Source organism: Aspergillus melleus (genome assembly GCF_016097325.1).
Source record: "Aspergillus melleus strain CBS 546.65 chromosome Unknown contig4, whole genome shotgun sequence".
NCBI classification, from domain to species: Eukaryota; Fungi; Ascomycota; class Eurotiomycetes; order Eurotiales; family Aspergillaceae; genus Aspergillus; species Aspergillus melleus.
The window spans coordinates 3,939,546-3,961,338 of NW_025763373.1; the positions used below are offsets into that span (position 1 = coordinate 3,939,546).

General features: G+C 52.9%; 9 protein-coding genes across 9 annotated transcripts; 5 read left to right on the plus strand and 4 right to left on the minus strand.

The window, feature by feature from the left end:
- Positions 1-122: 122 nt before the first annotated feature.
- On the plus strand, positions 123-1,971 carry LDX57_008125 (damage-control phosphatase ARMT1 family protein; the record flags this gene model as incomplete). Its single annotated transcript, XM_046089852.1, has 6 exons — positions 123-144; positions 225-295; positions 362-492; positions 565-677; positions 753-1,612; positions 1,741-1,971. 6 exons carry the CDS (start codon positions 123-125, stop codon positions 1,969-1,971), a joined length of 1,428 nt encoding a protein of 475 aa, XP_045945824.1.
- Positions 1,972-2,650: 679 nt separating this feature from the next.
- Positions 2,651-4,597, minus strand: LDX57_008126 (uncharacterized protein; the record flags this gene model as incomplete). Its single annotated transcript, XM_046089853.1, has 1 exon — positions 2,651-4,597. The coding sequence occupies one exon, from the start codon at positions 4,595-4,597 to the stop codon at positions 2,651-2,653; it is 1,947 nt and encodes a 648-aa protein (XP_045945825.1).
- A 1,453-nt stretch (positions 4,598-6,050) lies between these two features.
- On the plus strand, positions 6,051-11,161 carry cpcC (putative protein kinase (Gcn2); the record flags this gene model as incomplete). The annotated part of the gene is made up of 7 exons (XM_046089854.1): positions 6,051-6,254; positions 6,327-8,372; positions 8,428-8,757; positions 8,813-9,815; positions 9,866-10,296; positions 10,350-10,791; positions 10,851-11,161. The coding sequence occupies 7 exons, from the start codon at positions 6,051-6,053 to the stop codon at positions 11,159-11,161; spliced, it is 4,767 nt and encodes a 1,588-aa protein (XP_045945826.1).
- A 171-nt stretch (positions 11,162-11,332) lies between these two features.
- On the minus strand, positions 11,333-12,935 carry cwc2 (active spliceosome conformation promoter CWC2). The gene is made up of 2 exons (XM_046089855.1): positions 12,368-12,935; positions 11,333-12,254 (listed from the first exon to the last, which is right to left on the minus strand). Exons 1-2 carry the CDS (start codon positions 12,790-12,792, stop codon positions 11,432-11,434), a joined length of 1,248 nt encoding a protein of 415 aa, XP_045945827.1. The 5' UTR covers positions 12,793-12,935; the 3' UTR covers positions 11,333-11,431.
- A 202-nt stretch (positions 12,936-13,137) lies between these two features.
- RBG2_1 (Ribosome-interacting GTPase 2) lies at positions 13,138-14,050 on the plus strand (the record flags this gene model as incomplete). The annotated part of the gene is made up of 3 exons (XM_046089856.1): positions 13,138-13,166; positions 13,498-13,816; positions 13,892-14,050. The coding sequence occupies 3 exons, from the start codon at positions 13,138-13,140 to the stop codon at positions 14,048-14,050; spliced, it is 507 nt and encodes a 168-aa protein (XP_045945828.1).
- A 45-nt stretch (positions 14,051-14,095) lies between these two features.
- RBG2_2 (Ribosome-interacting GTPase 2) lies at positions 14,096-14,860 on the plus strand (the record flags this gene model as incomplete). The annotated part of the gene is made up of 4 exons (XM_046089857.1): positions 14,096-14,207; positions 14,271-14,328; positions 14,399-14,563; positions 14,653-14,860. 4 exons carry the CDS (start codon positions 14,096-14,098, stop codon positions 14,858-14,860), a joined length of 543 nt encoding a protein of 180 aa, XP_045945829.1.
- A 374-nt stretch (positions 14,861-15,234) lies between these two features.
- cpa1 (carbamoyl-phosphate synthase (glutamine-hydrolyzing) CPA1) lies at positions 15,235-16,649 on the minus strand (the record flags this gene model as incomplete). The annotated part of the gene is made up of 2 exons (XM_046089858.1): positions 15,235-15,503; positions 15,557-16,649. The coding sequence occupies 2 exons, from the start codon at positions 16,647-16,649 to the stop codon at positions 15,235-15,237; spliced, it is 1,362 nt and encodes a 453-aa protein (XP_045945830.1).
- A 2,053-nt stretch (positions 16,650-18,702) lies between these two features.
- LDX57_008132 (putative C6 transcription factor) lies at positions 18,703-20,568 on the plus strand (the record flags this gene model as incomplete). Its single annotated transcript, XM_046089859.1, has 1 exon — positions 18,703-20,568. The coding sequence occupies one exon, from the start codon at positions 18,703-18,705 to the stop codon at positions 20,566-20,568; it is 1,866 nt and encodes a 621-aa protein (XP_045945831.1).
- Positions 20,569-20,941: 373 nt separating this feature from the next.
- On the minus strand, positions 20,942-21,688 carry PBN1_1 (uncharacterized protein; the record flags this gene model as incomplete). Its single annotated transcript, XM_046089860.1, has 1 exon — positions 20,942-21,688. The coding sequence occupies one exon, from the start codon at positions 21,686-21,688 to the stop codon at positions 20,942-20,944; it is 747 nt and encodes a 248-aa protein (XP_045945832.1).
- Positions 21,689-21,793: the final 105 nt, after the last annotated feature.

The window sequence follows — 21,793 nt, forward strand, 5'->3', positions numbered from 1 at the left end:
TTCTCCATTCTCTCCCGATCTTCCTCCATCGCTTCCCTCTCCTCTCTTCAACCCCCTTTCTCTCTCGATCCATTAGCAGCGGAATAGTGAGGAAACACATTCCATCTTTGCATAATCTCAAAATGGAGTTCGATCCCAAGACCCGTGAGTTGTCGCCATTCATCCAGTATTGAAAACCCCACCGACGCAGCTCAAACTCACCCCGCCTTTTTTTCCTCCGTCAGCGCAATATCTCACCTCCGATAAATCGAGTTTCGCCTCGGTTTCGGCCCACGACCGTTGGCCTGTCATTGTGGTGAGTGGTATTTCTCTCAAGAGTCATTGGGTCTGAGCTAATGGAGGGGTTATTGTTGAATGATAGACTGGTGCCATTGATGATCTTCATCGCACCGTTGGTGATGTCACCGACGATGAGAAGCGCAAGGAAGGAAAGGCAATCATTGAGAAGTTGGCCGCCTTGAAATATGAGATTCAGCATAATAGACAGTTGACGTGCGTTGTCTCCCCTCCTGTACCTGGTAAACTTGAGAGAATATGGTCTTGACTTATGGTGTGTCTTTATAGCCCTCTAGTCGACGACGGCGAATCCGATATTGCCGACTATAACAAGGAGTTGGAACAGCGGGGGAACCCCTCGTGGCATAATGTTCCGTGGCTGTACTCCGAATGCTACCTCTGTGCGTTTCTCTCGATCCTCCGTCGACAAATGTGAATACACCGGGATAGGACAGTGTACTGATGGGAACGAACAGACCGACGGATCAGCACCTTCTTCGCATTGTCGAAGCACTGGAAAGGCTACGATGTCTTTTCTCGCCAGAAGATGTCGACCTTTAAATCTTCGCGACCCGCGGTTCTAGAACTCGCGGCCCGGTACAAGGAGCTGGCTCTGGAGGCGGAGAAGGGTGAGGGCGTGGATGGCAAGACGCCCGAGCAGATCGAGCAAGCGGAACGGGTGCTCTTCTCGGAGATGTGCGAGATCTGCTTGTGGGGAAACGCGACGGATTTGTCGCTGCTGACCTCGCTCACCTACGAAGATATTCAGAAGCTGCAGGGTTCCCAGGCACGGAAAGCGGCCGAGAAGAATATCCTCGTCAACGACCTCAGCAAGGCCTTTGACGTGTTGCACAAGGCGCGCAATGAGCGCAAATCGGAGGAGCGTCGTGTCGACATTGTCCTGGACAACTCTGGGTTCGAGCTCTTTGTCGACCTCATCCTGGCCGGATACCTTCTCTCCGCTGGTCTGGCGACGACGGTGGTGCTGCACCCCAAGCTGATCCCCTGGTTCGTGTCGGACGTGACGCCGCCCGACTTCATGGATCTCATCAACGCCCTGTCCGATCCACAAGGGTTCTACACGGCGGCCGACGAGTCCGGTAAAACGTACGACCCCTTGTCCGAGAAGGAACTGTCCGAGGTGAACTTCCTTTTCGAGCACTGGAGCCAGCTTCACCAGGAGGGTAAGCTGATTATCCGCCCGCACATCTTCTGGACGACGCCAGGCGGCTACTGGCGTCTGCCTCATGTGGCCTCAGACTTGCACGAGGATCTCAAGGAGAGCGAGCTTGTCCTGTTCAAGGGCGACCTCAACTACCGCAAGTTGACCAACGATGTACGTCTTCCATCCTTCGTCACTTTCACCTACCCTACCTGTCCTGGCCCATTACCCTTCCTCTCCCCCACCCAACACTCCACTCCATTACCTAGACAAAGCTAACATCGAGGTAAATCAAAATAAAGGCCGCATGGGACCCCACCACCCCCTTCACGACCGCCATCGGCCCTCTAGGCCCCAAGTCCGGCGTCCGCGTCCTCGCCTTCCGTACCTGCAAAGCCGACACCGTAGTCGGTCTGCCCGAAGGAGAAGACGAGCGTCTCCGTCAACTCCCCGGCGGCGGCGGCTCCGAGGCCCGGAAGTGGGCTTGGAGTGGCAAGTGGGCCGTGGTGTCGTTCAGCGATGGCAAGGCCTAATTCATCAGCTGGTAAAGAATCTAGAATTTAGACGCGATGTTGATTGTTAGGTTTCTGGGTAGAGTAAACAGAGACTTGAACAGAAAGATAAACGTACACCTGAGTTGGAAGTCGAGTGGGGATTGATTGAATATACAGACAGATTTCAAGATAAGTACCTAGACTAAGGCATGGAGGTCTCGAATAAATAGCCCGGTACCACAAATTCAAATTCAGATTGAATCCATTTAGAACACTTGGAAATCATGTAGATGAAAGAAAGAAAAAAAGCAAATAGACAAACAAAAGAGAATGTTTGATTGATTCAGGGTATATGATATCCAGACATTAAGACTATGTTTATTGGCAGTAGTCGACAAAAGAAACGTCAAAAAAGAAAAAGAAAAAAAGAAGAGGGAAACAAAGTAAAAAAGGTAAGTAGTCGATGTCCGCAAAATGAACCACCTTGGTTGTAGAGACAAGAAACAAGAAATACTGTATCAGTCAGAAAAAAAAAAGAGCGCCTTTTCGCACATCCGGTTCCTACGCCGTGCCAAATCCAAATACTAGAGAGGAACAGGGCCAAAGACAGAAAGCAATGTAAAGGAAAATGCATCGCATCCCAATAACCCAGCGAATGAACGTATAGTAAGGAGTTGTCAGCGACGGAAACGGAACGAAACAAGAAACAATTATGAATTCAAGGATTGGTGCTGTAGGCCCGAATGTTCTCTTTGCCGTCATCTTTGATCTTTCGGTGTTCGTCTCGGCGTTTAAGTCGTGCCTGAGCGGCGATCAGGCGGTCCACAGGTAGTGAGCCCCGTTGGAGAGCGCTAAGACTCTGTCGTTTGCGCGTTCGATCGGTGAGGTGATGGGTTTCCGGGAGGCCGGAGAGGGCGTCGAGGCTGTATTTCGTAGGGGAGCGACGGTTGCGCAGGCGCTCGGTGCGGACTTGTTGGCTTTCATCAATGCCGGCGAGGTGGTGGGCGAGAGAAGTCATGGTTGAATGGGACGGCAGGTACGAACGGTAACTGTCCGGGTTATATTTTTGTTTTGTTGTACGCGGTCGGGTGGAGGGTTCGAGAGATTGGACATCGGGGGGTGAAGATGGTGGAACAGGGTCCTCGCCGCCCTGTAGGTGGATTCTGGCCGTCTTGTGAGGCGAGTGTCCGATGTTTATTGATTCGTCGTTATGGGTGTCGTCGTCTTCGTGAAGACCCAGAGCTTTGCTGGCCATTTTCACATCCAATTCACCCAGTGCCGTTCGGGGACCAAGAGAGCGTCGGTCCTTGGCTCGAGGGCTGGGGCTTGGTGGTTCGTCAACGTCGGTCGTCTCGTCATTTTGGTGTTGGTTCTTCTGAGGGTTGGTATGCGCGAAATCGTACACCTCGACCCCCGGGTAGCTTTTACGAGGGCTGTCTGAAGGTCGGGTCCGGGCCCGAAGTTCAGGAAGTCGTTCGAGAGTGGTGACCTTAAGATTTAGCAGGTCGATTTGCTCCTGCATTTGACGGCGCTCCTCGTTGAAGGAGGCCTTAAGGTCGTCTTCCAGCTCGCGGTGCTGTTGAGAGGCAGTCCGGAATCGCTCCCGGTATTCTTGGATTCTAGTCTCAAGTTTAGACTCTCTTTGCTTGAGTTTGGCTTCCTTCTCCTTGCGTCGTCCCTCGTATTTGACCATCTCCTGCTTCACGCGTGCCAGGGTTTGTTTGAGTAAAACGTTTTCCTTTTCCAGCTCCGACGCCTTCTGCTCGGAGCTTTGAGCAAGGTTCTTCAAATTGCTGAATTCGGATTCCTGCTTTTTCATCTCTTCAATTCGCGCATTGGCCTGACCCAGTTCCTGCTGGGTTTTGCGAAGCTCTTGCGATGATTTATCCACCGGTGCGTCACTGACGTCGGGCGACCCAGGGATATCATCGCCCACCACACCATGTCGTTCGAGAAGTTTGCGCAACAAGCCGACGCGATGTTTGTATTGTAGCGCTAAGGCCGTCTGCTTGGTGAGCTCCTGCACCAATTTCTCTTTGTCGGCATTGGATTTCTCAGTCACCATGGTAGAGGCAAGCTGGGTTACGTGACGCTCCATATCCGCAACTTTGACCTCCTCCTCTTTCAGCTTTTCGGCCAGCCGCACGGCCTCCTCATCCTTCTTTCTCGCGTACGATTTCGCCGCAGAGCGATACTGAATCAACTTCCGGATTTCGCGGGTTGTTTTCGTTCGGTAGCTGTCAAATTCCGCTTTCCAATATTTTCCAGATTGAGAGCGAGGTTCATTCAGGTTGACCGTGTCGTCGTTGCCATCTTCCTCGGATGACGGCACAACTTTCGATTCCGCGGATGGAAGATCAACCTTTTGCGTGGAATCCATTTCTGAGCCGGCAGGGGACTTTTCGCGGGAGTCCATCAAGGCCTGCGTGAGTTTACTCCGCGGTTTAGATTTATCCGACGAGCCGGACCATTGACTGCTGATGTTGCTGGACGAAATTGTTGGGGTTCTGGAAGATCTGGTGGGTGGCTCGTCTCGCTTCCGTTCGTTATCGACAACGCTCTCACCGAACGAGACGGTCTTTCGCCGGTTTGACGCCGTGCCGGGGGTGACAAGGATACTCTTCGTAGGGGAAGCCATGGCGTTCACAGCCGAATCGACATCCATCGTCGTAACCTTGGGAGCATCTCTTGCGCTTCCGGTCGCAAGGGGCTTCTGCAAATCGCCGGCACCCAGACGGGGATTGGCCGCCAGATTCTTCGGATTCTGTTCCCGCTGGACGTTTTCTTCGTCCTCAGCCCCCGGGGTACCAAAGAGGGCGCTCTTGAAGGCGCGAATAGCAAAGACGGGCGCAGGAGTCTCCGGTGGCTCCAATACCTTTGAGCCGTCTGTGGAAAACAAACACGGAAAAACAAGTACAAGTCAGCGCGCGACGGGCGAAACCGCGTTGTCTAGGGAGCATCGCACGGCCATTATTGGGCCAGTGAGGGGAGGGAGGGGCGCGGTCAAGACATACCTGCGAACTGCTCGTTCTGCCCCTTGATCCACTCCAGCATCGCGTCTGCAGGATAGGGTGATTCAAATTACCAAACTCGACACAAGATGCATTTCACGGGGCGACCCCATTGGCGAGTGGAAGAGGCAAAGGGAAGGTAGAGATGGGGGGGAGGGGGCCAAGGACTGGGAGGAGGATTGACGTGGAACGCTATGCTTTGTTTACGCTTTCTCCAGCGACGGCGCTAAAGCGGTCAAGGCGGTCAGTATGAGCACGTGATTTGGGCAGTTACCGCTCTTTTATTGTTCTTTTTCTTTTCTTTTGCCTTTCGGTCGGTCCCCAGAAGTCGCGCTAAATCCATTAGCGCCATCGTGCTGGCAAGCTTGGACTCTACTCCGCTGGGATTCGGCCCTGGCATCTTGAATCCCGAATTGTTTTTCACATCTATCTCTGATATGAAGACGTGGATGGTTCAAAACAGTTGTATCAAAGAGAAAAGGGCAAAATTGTAGCTTGAAGAGGCCTTAACAGTTATGGAGCCATATGTGAGGATATGGGAGAGAATATAGTCTAATATAGTCCATTCTATTATGTCTGGTATATCAGGTTTGTTATATCAGGTTTGTTAGGGCTGATGATCTACATTTATAACTAAAGATTATGGCTTTTCATAGGAGGTACTGTAATCATATGATTAAATTGAGATCTAATGGTAGTGTAATGATCAATGGCTATCTATAATATTGTTAGATCGACTGTATAAATTATGCCCACCCTTTCAGTAATTCACTATTACTAATTAGTTGTTATGTACTCCACCGGGCACGCCCTACGTGTGAACTAAGCCTATTTAGGCCAAGTGCCAGTGCCAACTGCACCCCCCCACCGCCTTTCATCTCCAGACCTTTTCTTTTAACTAGTCAAAACTAACTCTCCCTTCCTTGATTTCCCTCTCCCAATCTCGCCCCTCTCGATTGCTACCCGATTACTCTTACGATATGTCCCTTTTGGAAATATAGAGGGCTGCAGCTTCGGCTGTATCTTTGTCACTGCTTTCTCGTGGCAAAGGATTCGTCTCGTTCTTGGGTAAACTAACTTTCCACACCGCCCAACGAACGCCCCGCGATGCCTCACAAGCAGAAGAAGAATTCCAATCATGTCCCCCCAAACGCTTCTCCCCGAGCGGAAAAGAAGCAGTTCAACCCCGAATCGCCCGTAGCGCCCCCCACCAATTATCATGAAATCCACGAGAACGAGGTCGAGGCCCTCCGCTCGATCTACGGCGATGACTTTGAAGATGTGCAGCATCGGCGATCCGCGTGGGGACAAGTAGGTGCCCGAAATGAACCCGCCCGCGGACTTCATGTCGGATGGGCGATTGCTAACGAGTTGGACTTCTAGCAATCCTCCGAAGTTACTTTCAAACTCCATCTGCGGGCTTCCTCCAACCCGGACGTCCACCTCGAATTGCTCGTCGAGCTCCCCGCGACCTACCCCAAAACCTACCCGAACCTATCCCTGGAAAACATAGACGACCTACGACAGGGGGCTCGATCGCGAATCGAAGATATTATACGCAACAAACCGAGGACTCTCATGGGCTCCGAGATGATCTATGAGCTAGCCGTGTCGATACAGGATGTCCTCGAGGACGTGGCGGAAGCTCGAGCTCAAGACAAGGATCTTCCTAGCCTAGAAGAGGAGCGCATGGAGCAAGAAGCCGCGGCCAATCAACGAGCGGAGCTGGAACGACAGGAAGAACTGCGGAAACAGGAGGCCGCCTCGGCAGAGGAGGAACGAGCTTTACAACAGCTCCTAGATGATAAGATCCGAGAACGGACCAAGGCACGGGACTCAAAACGGAAGAGTCGAACGCCAGGAATGGACCCAGAGAGTGGCCTCGATGCCGTGGAGAACATACCGGGTGCGATCTGCTTCGATCCCCCTCTGGTCATGACGGATACGGATGAAGGGCCTCTTGCTTTTCGCGCTGTATATGGGAAGACTATGCTACAATCCTCTCCGAGGAAAGAAACGTTCACCGTCAGGCCGGTCACTTGCGACACTCGTCCTTGTGCTCCTCTCTTAGTCCTAAAAGAGGTGTCCCTGGATGAGAAAGGGCTGGACCCGTTGACGTTCCGAGAGAAGATGCGTACTAGTGAGGATAAGCTGGAAAGCTTGAAAAGGCTACGGCACTCCAATCTAGTTGAGTTTGTCGGGTTTAAAATATATAGACCTTTGAATCCTCTGGATACCCATGACCACTTCTGGAAGGTGTATCTGCTGGTCGAGCACGCAAACAAGGGCTCGCTCTCTGAATTCCTGGATATCGTCGGAACGGCTCCCGTGGAAATGGTTCGTAGCTGGACTATCCAACTTCTTGAAGCTCTGGAGTTCTACCACCGCAGCGGATTCGTCCACGGAGATATTCAATGTGGGCGTATCATGCTGTTTAGGAACCCCACCGGTGGCACGATCGTGAAGCTACAGGCGGCCATCGAGGAAACTCTGCCGGACTCTGCAGAAAGCACGCGGTCACTAACAACCTCCAAATCACCATTTTGGCTTCCCCCGGAATTGACGCCCGACGATGCCCCGCCTACCACCAAGACGGATGTTTGGGACTTGGGTATAGTCTTTCTTCAGATGGGGTTTGGACTGGATGTGTTACAGCGCTATACATCGGCCAATGCGATGATGGCTACACTCGGTCTCACCGCTCCCCTGCAGGATTTATTGCATGAATTCTTCCGACCTGATCCCAAGAAGCGGCCAACCGCTTTCCAGCTTCAGCCATCGGAGTTTTTCCGCCTCGACACTCCCTTGGTTGCTCGTTCAAGCGCCTCAAACTCGATCTCCTTGCCGAGGCGGCCCCGTCTAGACTCCATGAATGGCCTACCTGCGTTCTCACGGTATAATCAAGACTTCGATGAGGCAGGTCGCTTGGGCAAAGGAGGTTTCGGGCAGGTAGTAAAGGCGAGAAACAAGCTCGACGGTCGCTTTTATGCCGTTAAGAAGATTTCACAAAGATCTGCCGCCGCCTTGAAGGATACGCTGTCGGAGATCATGTTGCTATCCCGACTTAATCACCCGTATGTAGTGCGCTATTACACGGCGTGGCTCGAAGAGGATCATGGTCACATCGACGAAGATGCTGTATCGTCTTCAGACGGATATTTTTCTGGCAGGGACTCCAATGCATATGAATACAGCACGGGTGGACTTGATTTCATCAGCTCCAGTGGCTATCCAAAGATCGAATTTGGAGGTGACAGCGACGAAGAACGCGATGGAACCACACCCTCTCAGAACTTTAAGCGTGAGACACCGGAAACCTATGGCTCGGAAAGTGGCACAGGAGCAGATCTCAGTCGTGTGATGTCCGGCTCGCAAGGTAGACCAGTCTTGTCTACTCTTTACATACAGATGGAATATTGCGAGAAACACGTACGCCGTCTCCTCCTTATAACCTCACCTATACTCGAACTGACGAATCTCCTAGACACTTCGCGATCTGATTCGAAATGGTTTGTACGACGATGTCGACAGATCATGGCGGCTGTTCCGACAGATCCTCGACGGGCTGAGCCACATCCACGGTCATGGCATCATACATCGTGACCTGAAACCCGATAACATCTTTATTGATGTAGCAAATAACCCGCGCATCGGAGATTTTGGGTTAGCCACGAGTGGGCAGTTTACGACAGCCGTACGATCTTCAACCACCGCAGACTTCGAAGGAAACTTCACTCGCAGTCTTGGTACCACGTACTACGTTGCGCCGGAGATGAAATCAGGCTTCACGGGACACTATAATGAGAAAGTGGATGTAAGTCCAAGCTCTTTTCAAGGAGACACAGGAAAACACAGGCTGACAGATGTAGATGTATTCTCTGGGTGTAATCTTTTTCGAAATGTGCCACGCTCTGCCGACGGGTATGGAGCGAGACCAGACACTACGGGCGATCAGAGAGAAGAATCACACGCTTCCATCAACATTCCAATACTCCGAAAAGGTCGTACAGGGCAGGATAGTCGAGTCTCTTTTGAGTCACAATCCTAGCGAACGGCCCTCGGCATCGGAGCTTCTTCACAGCGGTCAAATCCCTCTGCAGGTGGAAGAGGAAACTTTTCGACGGGCGATCATGCACCTTCTGTCGGATCCTAATTCTCCCGATTACAAGAAAATCCTATCGGCAATATTCTCCCAGTCTCCCAAGAAGTTTGAAGACATTGCTTGGGATATGGATTCTCATGGGGCGCCGGCTGCAAATGAGCTTCTCATCCACGGCTTGGTCAAGGAGAGACTCACGTCAATCTTCAGACGACATGGGGCCGTCGAAAACGCGAGACAGATGCTGTTCCCCAGATCACAACATTACAACAATGGTGCCGTGCGCCTTCTGGATTCTACCGGTAACTTGCTTCAATTGCCGTTTGACCTGACGCTTCCCAATGCGCGTGCGATTCCTCGGCAAGATGCTTCACTTGAAAAGACGTTTGCGTTCGGTACAGTATACAGAGAGTCACCCCATGGCGGCGAACCTCGAACCCACAGAGAGGTGGACTTTGATATTGTTTCACACAACGCTCTTGATCTGGCCCTGAAGGAAGCAGAGACCATTAAAGTTCTCGACGAGATCATCGACGACTTCCCGCCGCTGAGATCAGCTCCTATGTGCTTCCTGGTCAATCATTCTGATCTCCTCCAGTTGATCATGGAGTTTTGCCGCATCACGCCCTCCAAGATCCCCTTGGCGAAAGAGGTGATTAGCAAGTTAAACGTTGGAAAGTGGACGATGTCGAAGATCCGCAGTGAACTACGATCTCAGGCCATCGGGATTGCTTCCACCTCGTTGGACGACCTGGCAAGATTCGATTTTAAAGGTCCGTCTCTATCTGTCTTGTGAATCGATTTTGGGACTAACATGTGACAGATTCTCCAAAGCATACGCAAAAGCGACTGCGCGCCATCATGGAGGGCACCCCATATGCCGAACGGCTGGCACCTATCTTTGTCCGGCTGAACCTACTTCTGGCGTATCTTCAGGCATTTGATGTAAAACGCAAGGTTTATATCAACCCCCTCGGTAGCCTGAACGACAAATTCTTCCGAGGCAGCATTCTGTTCCAGTGTGTCTTCGACAGCAAACGCCGGGATGTCTTCGCCGCCGGCGGTCGATATGACTCGCTAGTGAAGGAATTTCGTCCCAAAGTCTTAACAAACCGCTCGCACACACATGCCGTTGGGTTCAACCTAAGCTGGGATAAACTCAACTCAGTCATGCTGGACTATCTTCGTGGTCCCGCCAAGAGTTCTCTGAAGCAAAACGAGACTGAAATTGGGGCTTTTTGGAGAGCCAGAAGAGTGAGTAGAACGCCGCCTCTCCCTCGGCATCTCCTTTTGCTAATGAACAATAGTGCGACGTACTCGTTGCAAGCTTTGACGCGACTGTTCTGCGCACGCTTGGCGTGAAGATTGCGCAGGATCTCTGGGCGGCTGACATCAGCGCGGAAATCGCGATTGATGCTTCCTCGCTAGAAGAGCTCCTTACTCAGTACAAGGAACACAACCACAGTTGGATCGTCATTGTAAAGCAAGATAGTCAGGAGCGAGGTTTCAAGATTCGATGCCTCGAGCCCAAGGAGGAATTCGATGTGAGGGGTTCCGAACTCATTCCCTGGCTTCGCAACGAAATCCGGGCACGCAATCAACGTGAAGGCGTCACGGACTCGTTCCGACAGTCCCGACTGCCCAGCCAACCTGATCTCAATGGGCCCAGTGAGCGAGTGAACGATGTGCGCATTTTGGTGCCGCAACATCGCAGCAAGAAGTCCAACCGAAGGAACATTGTCGAAAATGGTAATTTCGATCCCTTTAGTAGCAAACGAGTATAAGATCATATACTGACCTCGTTCAAGCGTTGTTCCGCTCCCGAGAAGTCATCGAAGACGCCTTGAACGGACCCATCGCGGCCATCGACACCCGGGATGACCTCCTGGACGCAATCCGAGATACACGGCTATCGGACCCGGACAGCTGGCGTGCAGTCATACAGAATGCACCGCTGACCGAACGAAAGTACCTAAGTCAGGTCCACGAACTACTCATGGATCTCGCCAATGAGAGCCGCATGGGTGACGGTGCGGACGACTTCACCAATGCGTTCATCTATAACTATCGCACGGGATCCTGTGTGTACTATGATCTGGGAACAAGAAATGAGAGATGAAGATGAAGATGTAAACGACGAACGTGTCATGTGTCATGTCATGCATTTCTTTCCTGTTATCTTCGAGTCGATACATTTGTTTTACATCAACATAGGTGGATGTTTTATACTCTCCTCTCTGTTTGAGTTTTGTTCATAGCGAATTATACCCATGCTCATTCTATGCAAACCAGCAACCTGTAAGAAAAGAAACGTAGGCAAAATTCCCAAGGTATCGCTGCTATTATACATCATAAAAAGAAAAATCGCAATCCTCTACAATCACCCTCTCTAGTCGCTGTCATCATCACTACCATAGCCCACTAGAGGGCCCGACGCCTGAGGAGCCGGCTTCGTCGTGACATTTCCTCCAGAGAGTCCCCTCAGCGCCGCCACCGTCGAGCTAGAGAAAATCCCACCACCCGTCGATTCCTGCGTCTGGAACTCCTGAGCTGGTTCAGCGGACGCCGCCTCAATCATCAGCGACTGATCAGGCGCCTCCAACTGACCCGCCCCGGCTCTCCCCGCATCCTCCAGCTGCTTCGTCCTCGTATACCACACCTCATCAGGAGCATCATACCCCTGCAACCCAAAGCTCCCCTCAATCTTCTTCCTCTTCCTCGCCTCAGGATCCTTCCCCTCCAACTCGGCCACAAACTCCGCCGGCAGCGCTCTTCTCACCGCCTCAGCCGCCTGCTCCTCCAGCCTCCGAGCCTCACGCTTCTGCGCCAACGGGTTCGGATCGACCGTCGCCCAGCGCACGTTCAAGATCTCGCTATGATCCAACGACTGATGAGCCATCGCCTCCTTACCGAACTCGGCGTTCGCGACGTTCGAGTACGTGACGAATGCGACGCCGCGCGAGGTCAGGACCCGGATGCGCTCGATCTGGCCCCATTCGGCGAAATGGCGAGACACGACTTCTTCGATGTCGTCGGTGACGTGGATCCGGCCGACGTAGAGCGTGCGGTTCTGGCGCATGAAGGACCCCACGCCGCCCATGTCGTCGCGGTAGTCGCTGAATTTGTCGCGGCCGAAACAGTCGACGTTCGGGTTGAAGAGGTCGTGGAGGGTGGGGAGACGGTGGAGGTATTCGCATTCGTGACCTTTGTGGCTGTTTCCAGTAGAGAAAGTGTTAGCTTTATCAGGCCCAGAAGATTATAGCTAGCTGGCTAGCTCCTCGACGACTCTCTCCATCTAATATAGAAAGAGCAGGTTATAACATACCAAATACCACGCGCAAAGAACAAACAGAAATACGACCCAGGCACCTTATCCGCCCTCGTATACCCACTATCCTTCGCGACGTTACAGCGCGACGGCGCCGCGTGTTTCGACAATAACGAGTCCTCGCGGTCGCCGCCAGACCACTTATTATACCAGATGTTGAACGTCGTTCCGGTCTGCGGCGGCGGCTCGGACTTGATAGTCGCCGGGTCGATCTGGGGTCGGGCGGGTCGGCGCTTTCGTCGGATGATCTTTTTGGTCTTCTTTTGGCCGTCGGCTGCTTCTACGAGGGCTGTTTCGGCGTTGTCGCCGCCGGCGGCGACTGTGAGGGCGGTTTCGGTTTCGGTGTCATTGGTGGGAGGGGGGCCGGATTCTGTAGGGTGGAATTGTTGCTCCGTGGAGCTGGCGAGGTCCGTGTCGGCCATTTTGTATGTGTGTGATTGAGAGAGAGGGATAGCTTGTGGACAAGCAAGGTTGGAAGAATAGTGGAGAGAGAAGAAAGCGAAAGTTGAAGACGAGAAGTTCGGGCGGGGATTACGTAAGGCTTGGCATCGCGACGAATTTGATAGCAGACGATGTTCCCCGGACTTTGTTGGCGCTGCTCACCACTCGTGGACTGGCATCTTTTGATTTCCCATAGGGAGTTTCTTTTGCTTTTTTGCTGTTTCCCTTGCCTTCTTGTTCTTGGGCCGTTTCCCTCCCCGGCGTCGCATACGTTACCAGTTCCTGTTGGAGGCAGTTGGGTCCGCGGGGCTCTTTTAACCGTCAAGATGGTGAATATCACGGAGAAGATCAAGGAGTATGTTTACGGCTCTGGATGGATCGTGGAGACGGTGGATTTGAACATGACTCTAACACCTTCGCCAGGATTGAGGATGAGATGCGCAGGACGCAGAGTAAGTCACGATCACACCGAATAACCTCCAACAATGACCCCGCAGCTAGCTAACTGATAGAACAGAGAACAAGGCCACAGGTGCGGAACCAACCTTTTTACTTTAGGCGATAGTACAGACATCCTAACACTCGCCCTCCAGAGTACCATCTTGGTCTGTTGAAGGGGTAAGCCTACACCGTCCCATTTAATCCTCCATCCCAAACTTACTAACCCCACCTTTCTCTTTATCCAGAAAACTCGCCCGACTACGAGCCCAACTACTAGAGCCCACGGGCGGATCCGGCGGCGGCGGAGCAGGTTTCGACGTCAGCAAGAGCGGCGATGCGCGAGTCGCGCTGGTCGGTTTCCCATCGGTCGGTAAATCGACGTTCCTGAGCAAGATCACCAAGACGAGGAGTGAGGCCGCCGCGTACTCTTTCACCACGCTCACGGCCATCCCCGGTGTGTTGGAATATGGCGGTGCTGAGATCCAGATTCTCGATCTGCCGGGTATTATTGAGGGAGCTGCTGAGGGTAAGGGTCGAGGACGACAGGTGATTTCCGCAGCGAAGGTTTGTCTCTCCGGTCTTCGAGAGAGAGGTTATCAGGCTTAGAGAATCTATGTTGGCTAACTGGCGTGGATGTAGACCAGTGATTTAATTCTCATGGTTCTGGACGCTACTAAAAAGGCGGAACAACGGGCATTGCTGGAGGCGGAATTGGATGCCGTTGGAATCAGATTGAACAAGGATCCTCCGTATGCCGATACAACTTTCTGTTCGTCCTTCAATTACTTCGAATTCTAACCAGCACGCAGGAACATCTACCTGAAAGCCAAAAAGGCCGGAGGAATGAAAATCACGTTCCAGACCCCACCCAAGTATCTGGACGAGAAGATGATCTACAACGTGCTGCGTGACTATAAGATCCTGAACTGCGAGGTTCTGGTGCGAGATGAATACGGTAGGACATCACGGCCCGACACCTTGAACACCTGAATCGAAGTACTGACCAAATCAACTAAAGCAACAATCGACGACTTCATTGACGTGATCATGAAAGACCATAGAAAGTACATTCGATGGTAGGATTGCCCTCTACACATTCATCAACCCGATCAAGTCTAGCACATACACTAACGCTAGAACAAAAAGCCTCTACGTATACAACAAGATCGACAGCGTCAGTCTCGACTTCCTGGACCAACTAGCCCGCGAACCGTACACAGCTGTGATGAGTTGCGAACTGGACCTGGGCGTACAAGAGGTCGTTGATCGAGTGTGGAAGGAACTGCGGTTGGTCCGGATTTACACGAAACGGTACCTCTCTCACCCCTGCCTCTATCTTTCAACCCCCTATATACCCTCTACATAAGTACATGAACAAGATGAAGCTAACACCCCCACAGAAAAGGCGAAGAGCCCGATTTCTCGGAAGCCCTGATCGTGCGATACCAATCGACCATCGAAGACGTGTGCGACCAGGTGCACCGCACGCTGAAGGAGACGTTCAAGTATGCGATGGTGTGGGGAGCGAGCGCGAGACATGTTCCGCAACGGGTGGGATTGTCGCATGTTATTGCTGATGAGGATGTGGTTTCGATTGTTGCGAAATAGAGATAAATCCACTCACTTATTGGGTGTAAGAAACAAAGAAGTGGACGGGCAGCCTATTATTAGACTTTGGATGTTTAGTACAAACCTAGTCAACTTATTGAAACTATGAATGGTATTGAGATATGATTTGTTCTATGAGGGACAGTCTCTACAGTGATACAGTCTCTTCTACAGTACCTTGAAGAATGGTGAAGTTACAAAAGAGAGTGGATACTAAGCAAATGCTAAATATGATTGAAGAATATATTCATTCTTAGACTATAGTCAATTAGAATGTACGAAACAATTTTACCCAACTCGAGCAAATCCCAGCCCAAACCATAGAAAGAAAACCCTGACGCCATGTACACAATGAACCTCCTGAAAGCTTTTGTTTAAGCAGCAGCGGCAGCAGCAGCAGCGGTGGCGGCAACGTTCTGCATGCCAATAGTAGGCTGCACACCGACACGCTCCTTAGCCAGCAGGTCAACCAGCAGAGGGCTGGGAGTGGTCTCCCGGGTGGGGTGGAAAGCCAGCTGGCTGTTCTTGTACTTGATGACGCTGTCTAGGTAAATGTCAAAGAGGTACGAGGAGTCCAGAGGACCTCCCTTGGCCTCGGGGTGGAACTGAGTGCTGAAGATAGGGCGAGACTTGTGGATCATACCTGGTTATCATTAGCATATGAACTCGGTTTCAAATTAAACAAAGAATACTCACCCTCGTTACTCGAGTCGTTCAGGTTGACGAAGTAGGGCTTCCAGTCGGAGGGCAGAGTGGAAGCATCAACGGCATAGCCGTGGTTCTGACTGGTGATGTGGCAGCGGCCGGTGCTCAGATCCAAAGCGGGGATGTTGTGGGCACGGTTTCCGTACTTCAGCTTGATGGTACGGGCACCGGCAGCCAGAGCCAGCAGCTGGTGACCCAAGCAAATACCAAAGATGGGCACCTGGGAGGTTTCCATCAAGCGACGCAGGTGGTAGGTGGTCGCCTGGCAGTGAGTGGGGTCACCAGGGCCGTTGGAGATGAAGACACCGTCGAAGTGGTGAGCGACCTTGTGGATGGGGTAGTCAAAGGGAAAGACGGTAACGCTGGCGCCACGGCTGACCAAGCTCCGCAGGATGTTCTCCTTGACACCGCAGTCCAGAACGGCAACGTGGCACTGAGGGTCGGCGGCAGACACGTGGAAGGGGGACTTAGTGCTAACCTGGCGGACCAGATGGATCTGCTCCGGGTCGACATAAGCCTCGTCTTGGTCGGCATCGTACTCCTCACCCACGGTGATACGGGCCAGGGAAGAACCCTGCTCACGGAGGTAGGTGACGATGGCACGAGTGTCGACACCCGAGATAGCAGGCACACCCTCCCGGGTACACCACTCGCCCAGACTCTGAACGGCGGTCCAGTGGCTGTACTGCTCGGCAACGTCGGCCACAACAACACCAGCGGCCTGGAGGTTAGGAGACTCGAAGTACTTGAGCAGACCGTTCGAGTCCTTCTCCGCGGAGGGGACACCGTAGTTTCCAATCAAGGGCTGGGTAAAGACCAAGATCTGGCCACGGTAGGACGGGTCGGTCAAAGACTCGGGGTACCCGACCAGAGAGGTGGTGAAGACGGCTTCTCCGGAGATGTTGGAGCGAGCACCGAAGGACTTGCCGTGGAAGATAGGACCATCTCGGATCGTAAAAGTTGCGCGTTCAGGGGCGGCACGCTGTTGACGCACCGTCGCCATAAACCGAGACTGGATAGAGGCATTCACGGACGGGAAGGCAGAGGCCCGGGCGGGCATAGCCTTGAAGAGTCGAGCGAACATAGCAATATAGATTTAGAAGCGTGACGAGAGAGAAGAAGCGGGTAGTGGGTGTTGAGTTCAGTAGTTTCCGGAAGCCTTCCAGATTTGATCCGAGATGTAGTCCTGCACGAGACAAAGTTAGTCATGATGATACAAGGTTGACCCGACGGCAATTGAGCTTTCGTCCAGTATGGGGGGACGGTATGACATCGGTGGTGGCATGGGCAACTTTACCTGAGAAGTGAAGATGGAATGCAAACGCATAAGCGCGACTGTGGGAGTGCCAGTCACTGAAATAAATAAAGGGGAAAGGAAGTGATTTAAATTGACATGGGAAGACGAGTCGATGCAAGTCTGGGGTCAAGGAAGTGTGAGTTGAGATGAGTGAGTCAAGAACGGACGGGGGAAGAAAGAAGGAGAAAGAAGAGAGAGCGAGTCGAGGCGGTCGGGATATTTAATTAAAATTTAACTGCCGGAAAAGGGAAAAGTGCGACTTTCGGCCCGACTGAGGGTCACGTGGCCAGGTTCACCGACTTCTTTGGGAGGGAACCAATCAGGTGACTGGAAGGCACTGCGGGATCGGCGGGAGTCACGGGGCGGTGTTTGTCTGCTTTGTCTGGATTGTCCTATCAGGGCTGAATTAATTCCCATTTGCCATTATTATTCACTAATTCCTTCTATCGGAACGCTATCGATGACTCCTATCAACTGCCTTTTCTGTCCAGAACGGAGCACTGTAGAGCGAACCGAACCTCTGTTCTTTTCCTTCTTCCTTTTTCCTCTTTCCTTTCTACATTTCTCTCACCCAATTCAACGCGATCATTCTTCTCTACTCCGTACTGTCGGTCGGAATGATTGCGAATCCTGTCCGTCTCCATTGCAGCATGTCGACGCTGCAAGGAGCTGGCCGATCCCTCCATCCTGCTGATCTCATCTCGCTTGTTCGATGATGCTCGCTCTCAATATGAATATGTGTTTGTCACAGAAACCCATACCCACCGCCACTTGCCCTGTAGCGTCGACGGGGGCCCCGTCCGACCCAAACTTGGGTCCCTGGGTAACTCAAGGAGGCGCTTATTTTTATTTCCATGCGGGCAGTTCTTGCCTTGCTTGAGCCTTGTCCTCTCGGAATCATGTACGCTACTTATAACTTGATGCCGTCCGCATGCAGCGTCTAGTATAGCTCTAGACCCGCATCGTACCAGCTCAGCTACAGTTCCGAATGGCATGGATTTTATATAATGGACGGAATTTCGCGAGGACAGTTGGGGGCTGGGACCGGGGATGCACACAGGAGTGCGGGTGTCTTAGGTACCTGCTCCACAGTGACTTCACGGTGGTGGATGCAGGTGGATGATCCAGCTTGCCTTCAGGCTTCACCACGAACCGAACCCCAGTCGATGATAACTCTCCTTTGTCGGGATCAATTGACTCCGATTCATCGAGAGCTTGGCCGCATGAAAGGATTTCCTCCGACATCCAGGAACAACTGGCACATTTCTGTTATGCAAAGTCCTGCAAAGTGCTGTCGCACGCAATGGACGCAGCAGCGGCAGTACCGGCTCAACATCATGCATTGTGGCCCAGCAGGTGACCGGTTTGCCTCGCTGAGACTGATGAACAACAGGACAAAGCATGAGCTCATTTCTGGTGAGGATTTTATGACATAGCTGGAATGTGGGCTGTGTATGACGCGTAACTTATGGGTTGTCCGTCCCTTGCAGCTCATGCGTAGTTAGATATTGTCGAGACAGCTCTGTCATATATGATCATTGTGTCCGCTGTCTGCCCGAAGAAATTTGATTTCCATCTGGTACTCCGTAGATACTAGGGAGTAGAGATAAGAGGATAACTAAGTAGTTACTTGAATGTGACTCCGTAAGAATAACGAAGGGAGCTAATGCGCTTAGCCCGATTGGGCATGGGACCCCGTGCCTGGACTGACTACTCCCGTACTACTCTTGGGTCTCCGAGTCTCTGACAGTCTGACTACTCTGTACTCCTCCCAAGTCTGAATGGCTTCACATCTGATAAGACCCGCCCCTCCCAGCCAAACCCCGAGATGCTCTAGACTATGACCGATCATCAGGAGCCCGCTCGGAAGCGCTCCCGAGTCGCCTGCGTGTCATGTCAATCGCGCAAACGTAAATGCTCCGGCGACCAGCCATGTACCACCTGCTGTCAATTCGGCGTCGACTGCCATTATGATTTGCTGTCGCGCAAGAAGAAAGACGTCAGATCTTTCCGACCGCCGTCGGGCTCCGGTAGCATTCTGGATGAACCGATTGCCTCCAAGCCTCAGGACCAGGCCCAGCCCCCAGCGGTCCCTGGGGTTGATCTCAGCTCGCTGGAAGCCAATTCCGGCGCGGCCTTCGTGCGGAGATTGGGACTGAAGATCGACCCAGCCAATGCGCCCCGACTTCATATGTTTGCGTGGAACGTCGGGGCGCGCCATCCGCCGCCGCCGTCCATGCCTCCCTCGTCATCGCCCGTGGCGGTCCCCGTGACGGAGACGCTATCGCAGGATGAGATGCGAGCCCTAGTGGCCATCTTCTTCGAGAAAGTCGATCCGTGTTATGGGTTTATCGATCGCGACAGCATCCTCCGGCAAGTGAGTCGGCGATGGCTGCCTTCGTCCCACGAGTCCGCCTTGCCCTATGGGCCGTACGATGCGGTGCTCTGCGGCGTCGCAGCGTTCGGCTACCTCTTCTCCCGCCGCCAGGCCATTCCGACGGAGCTGCAGCTGGTCGAAACCGCGCGGCTCATCCTCGAGCACCACCTTCCCTCTGAAGCCTCGTCCGTCGACATCGTCACCGGCATGGTCCTCCGCGTCGGCTACCTGCGCATGACCGCCACGCCGCACGCCGCCTGGATGGCCAGCTGCTCCCTCATGCACCTCGTCGAGGCCAGCGGCCTGCATCTCGAGCAACTCCCAGACACCACGACGACCGTCCTGGGATCCTCGCCGGAACACTGCGACCCGGAAACCCGCCGCCGACTCTACGGCATGGCACGACATCTCAACGTCTGGATCTCCTTCGAGCTCGGACGCACGCGAGTCGTGCTACACGGTGCGACCTCCCTCTCCCCCACCCCGCGACCAACCGACTACACGACGGAGATCTTCAACCTCCTCCCCCTCTCCGAGAGCCTCGACCCCAACAAATCCCCAGACACATCGGAACTGGAAACCGCGCTCGCCAACGTCCTCGACGACATCCACATCCAACCACCGTTAATCCTCGCCCAGTGCAACCTCATGCTCTGCATCTACCGCCGCCTACGAGCCCTCAACTATATCATCTCGGGGAAACTACTCGACCGGGTACTCAGCCTCGCGGGGAAAGGCCTCCGCGCCACGCGCGACATGGTTGCCGCAATCAGTCCCTGGCATCAGGTGGCGAATGTGCCGTTCCAAATTGTCTGCACGCTCCTGGCGATTGATAATCGGGCTTCGTTGGCGCTGCTGAACGAGGCTATGCGTACTCTTCGGGAGGTCGCCACGGCGTATGATACGGCTGTTATGCGCGAGGCTCATAGTACGGCGTATTTGCTTGTTCTGTTGCATCAGCAGCGGAAAGAGGAAGATACTAAGGCGTTGCGCGATGTTTTAAATACGAATTCTTCTTCCGCTGCCGCGGCGGCGGCGGCTGCGCTTCCGCAGTTTGCTTCTCAGGCTGAGGAAAATCAGCAACATCAACAGCACCAACACCAGCAACAGCCACTTGCGACGGGAACAACGACAGCGACAGGGACCGGGACCGGGACAACCGAATCCACACATTCCCTAGCTGACTATCCCGGATTCTCATGGCTCAGCGATATCCTAATCGACATCCCTGGTCTACAGCAAGTCGATTTGGATAATTTCCTATCTACAGATCTACCAGGTCAGGGGCCGGGACAGGAGCAGGGACAGACGCAGCAGGACCTAGTATGATCTTGGTCTTGGTCTTCCGCTCTCACTTCTGCTTTCACTTCTACTCTAGTTATAAGTTCAGTCAAAGTGAACCGACACTACACTGAACTACGCCATGCCATGCTTGTCTGATCTATGATATCTATGATTCATGTAATGTCTTACGTGTGATATGATTGATGTGCAATGTCTGATATTAATGCCTACCGATGTATAAGGTCGATCATATATATGTATAAATGCAATGTTAAATACCCATGCATTCTAACTCATGCATTTGATGAGAAACAGAAGACGAATAAATCTTGCCGTAAACGATTAAACGCTAATCACAGTCTCTCTTGTTCCCTTCCTCTCTTTCTCTCACGCACAAAAGCACGGGGAAGAAGGCAAGTCACTGCGCCTTCTTCCTCTGATCAGTTCTAGCAGTTCCCCTCTGTCCAGTCGAAGAAGAAGTACGAACAACCACCCCCAACCTCCAAAGCACCCACAGCAAACCCAACGTAATGACAACAACAGTGCCCAACTCAATAGTCCTACCCTGGAAGAACCCGCCCTCCTTCAATTGCAGAACCGGGACTTCTAGATCCTCGACGACTCGATGTCTTTGATTCTCCTGATCACCGCTCTTAGGATGAGGAGTGAGCTGGTAGAACATCGTTCTGGGACCGAACAAGCCCTCCCAGCCCAGATTCACGCGATCGAATGGGTTCGTCCCCATCTTGGTGCCTTCTTCCGTGGTGCAGGCCCAGAAGACGACGGGCCAGGGCACCGAGGCCGTTCGGTATCCGGTTTCCGAGGGGCGCAGGTATCGCAGATGGAGTGGGATGGTCACGTTCCAGTCCCCTTGTTGGTCTTGGATTTTGTCTTGGTCTGCTTGGTCCGGCGTGGCGAGTTCGAGTAACCAGTTCGAGCCCCAGCGCGGGACGAACCAGTCTGGGGCTTCGAGGTCTGTTTCGCCCGCCACGGCGCGGAGGGCTTTGAGGTGGTGGGAATTCAGGAACAGCGGGTCTGTCGTGGCGAGCTGGTACTTGTCGCCGAAGATTGTTGACGGTAGCGTCAGATAGGTGTGGAGTGCGCAGGTCGCGTCTGCCGGGGCCGGTGGGGGTTCTAGGCCCGAGCGAGGAATGGAGATGGTCATTGTAGGATGTAAGCCTGTAGGGGCAGGAAACGAGACGGAGTATGTCGCCTCGTTGGGGAGCGAATGATGGCGAGAAGGGAACGAGAACAGGGTGGGTTCTGAATA